Source organism: Rhagoletis zephyria, unplaced genomic scaffold (genome assembly GCF_001687245.7).
Source record: "Rhagoletis zephyria isolate East Lansing unplaced genomic scaffold, Rhagoletis_zephyria_1.1 Rzeph_scaffold_51315, whole genome shotgun sequence".
Taxonomy (NCBI): domain Eukaryota; kingdom Metazoa; phylum Arthropoda; class Insecta; order Diptera; family Tephritidae; genus Rhagoletis; species Rhagoletis zephyria.
The window spans coordinates 1-2,012 of NW_016208368.1; the positions used below are offsets into that span (position 1 = coordinate 1).

Consider the following 2,012-nt stretch of genomic DNA (forward strand, 5'->3'; position numbering starts at 1 on the left):
CTCAATAAATCCAAATCTTACATATAATTAGTTACAGCCCGTCCCTGATAATAGCAAAACCTTTTCCCTTATCATTTTTGCTTGTTTTAGCATTTGGCTTAATACTATAATCTATAGCATTATTACATCCCTGCAATTTAATGTGTTGAATTAATTCCGGCAGCTTGTCTTCGGCAATACACGTATGAATGATATTGAAAAACTGTATCAGGTGGTGTAAGTTGTGTCTAAAAACAATTAAAAATATTAAATTAAGTATTTTTATAATATTTGCTACTTACATCATTGCTAAGATTGGCCCAAGCAACTCATTGGTTTTATACAGGTGGTATAAATAAGCACGCGTGTGCTTCTTGCAAGTTAGGCAAGAACAACTTGCTAATATTGGCGTAAAATCCTCCTTTAGACTGCATAGATAAAAATTGTTCAGAAACACATTGTGATAATTTAAAATATAGTTTAAAAATGAAATATTACCCATCATTAGTTATGTCCAAGAATGGATCCATAATTGCGCTGTTTTCGTCTGTTATATCAAGACTAAATGTGAACGCTTTAAAATTCGTTGTAGCACAGTAGGCATAAGACGTGTCGAAAATATCTACTCCTAAAGATATTAGTTCCAATATTACTGGTGGTGTGTATGCCCCAGGCAACATTTTTGGTTTGTCAGCAGGTAGTTCCTTCAAACAATGAGTCATCACAGTTATTAACTGAGATGCATCTATTTGTGTCGCGCTGAGCCCATAATTATGAAAACCTTCAAATATGTAACCGCCAGTTGCGTTCGCTCCTTTCGCTTTGGCATGTTTAATAGAATCTGATCGGGCAAATATACTGTATCCACCAACAATCGGTACTAAAGTAAAATTCATAGATTCGTCAAGGAATCAGGGCTATCACAGAATCCATCGTAGTCCGATGTTATCATTGAATTCGAATAGCTACGCTCTGAATCACGTTCTTAGCAATTCGGATTCAGTCATCGCGTTTTCGTAAATTTTACCAAAACTCGGACTACCATGGATTCTGTGATAACCCTAACCCGACGTCGTTCGGGGTAAACAAATCAAAATATAAAACAGTAATACAAATTTTCAGTTCAGCATAAAATAGAGGAGAATTTTTTTTTTCTCTCTGTTTAAATTAAGGAATCCTTATATGCCATACTTTTCGCTTTATCGTACTTCAACTAATATTTTTCATATTTTTTCCTCGCCCCGTTCTCGAGATATTTGGAAAACTATTAAATCGATTTGTTTTTGTGCTGCAAAGTTTTTGAAAATGTATTAATCAAGCNAATCCATCAAGCCTTTAAATTTTAAACAAATAAAACACATGAAGTGTGAACCCCGTCCATTTTGGTAAGGAACGCCCCATATATTAATCAACACTTTCCGTACTACAAATCTTGTTCCATTAATACTATTAGGTGGATTAAGGTAACCATAGAACTTTAAATTAAAATTAGTCTTCTATGGTACATTCCGTTTAGCTTCCTATCCGCTTAGCTATTTTAGTATAGCTGCACTTTTCCGGTAGAATGCTTTTTTCAGAAATAGTTTTATTTATTATACATGAACATGTTTCGTTTAACGGCATCGCGAGATCAATAAAATGATTTAATTTTCCATTTCGAAATGGTCTAAAGACTGTAAGGTTTCGAAAAAACACAGTTTTGAATATCCGACTTTATTCTAGACACCTCCCATATATATGTCTACATACCAAATTTCAGATTCATGCGGCTTATGGTTCCCAACTTAAGGCTGGTAAAAAATTCCACGTGTATGGGATGTGACACGCCCCCTTGACAAACCCATTTATATATACCTTACTATAAACGCCTACCTTAAATATCTCTGCATACCAAATTTCAATTTCATGTGACTTATGCTTTCGAATTTATAGCTGATAAAAAATTCCACTACCACGGGATGTTACGCGCAACGCATCCTTTTAGAAACTCCTTCATATATACCTTACTATAAGCACCTACCGTAGATATGCCT

General features: G+C 34.6%; 1 protein-coding gene across 1 annotated transcript; it reads right to left on the minus strand.

Moving 5' to 3' along the window:
* Nucleotides 1-6: 6 nt before the first annotated feature.
* Nucleotides 7-1,094, minus strand: LOC108355868 (queuine tRNA-ribosyltransferase subunit QTRTD1 homolog). Its single transcript, XM_017606999.1, has 3 exons — nt 478-1,094; nt 282-407; nt 7-227 (listed from the first exon to the last, which is right to left on the minus strand). Exons 1-3 carry the CDS (start codon nt 873-875, stop codon nt 32-34), a joined length of 720 nt encoding a protein of 239 aa, XP_017462488.1. The 5' UTR covers nt 876-1,094; the 3' UTR covers nt 7-31.
* Between the last annotated feature and the right edge of the window lie 918 nt (nt 1,095-2,012).

Coding starts and splice junctions, on each gene's coding strand:
- LOC108355868 (XM_017606999.1), bottom strand. CDS start 875: ATGAATTTTACTTTAGTACCGATTGTTGGTGGATACAGTATATTTGCC. Junction 408..477: donor TTGGACATAACTAATGATGG/GTAATATTTCAT, acceptor TTATCTATGCAG/TCTAAAGGAGGATTTTACGC. Junction 228..281: donor GGGCCAATCTTAGCAATGAT/GTAAGTAGCAAA, acceptor AATTGTTTTTAG/ACACAACTTACACCACCTGA.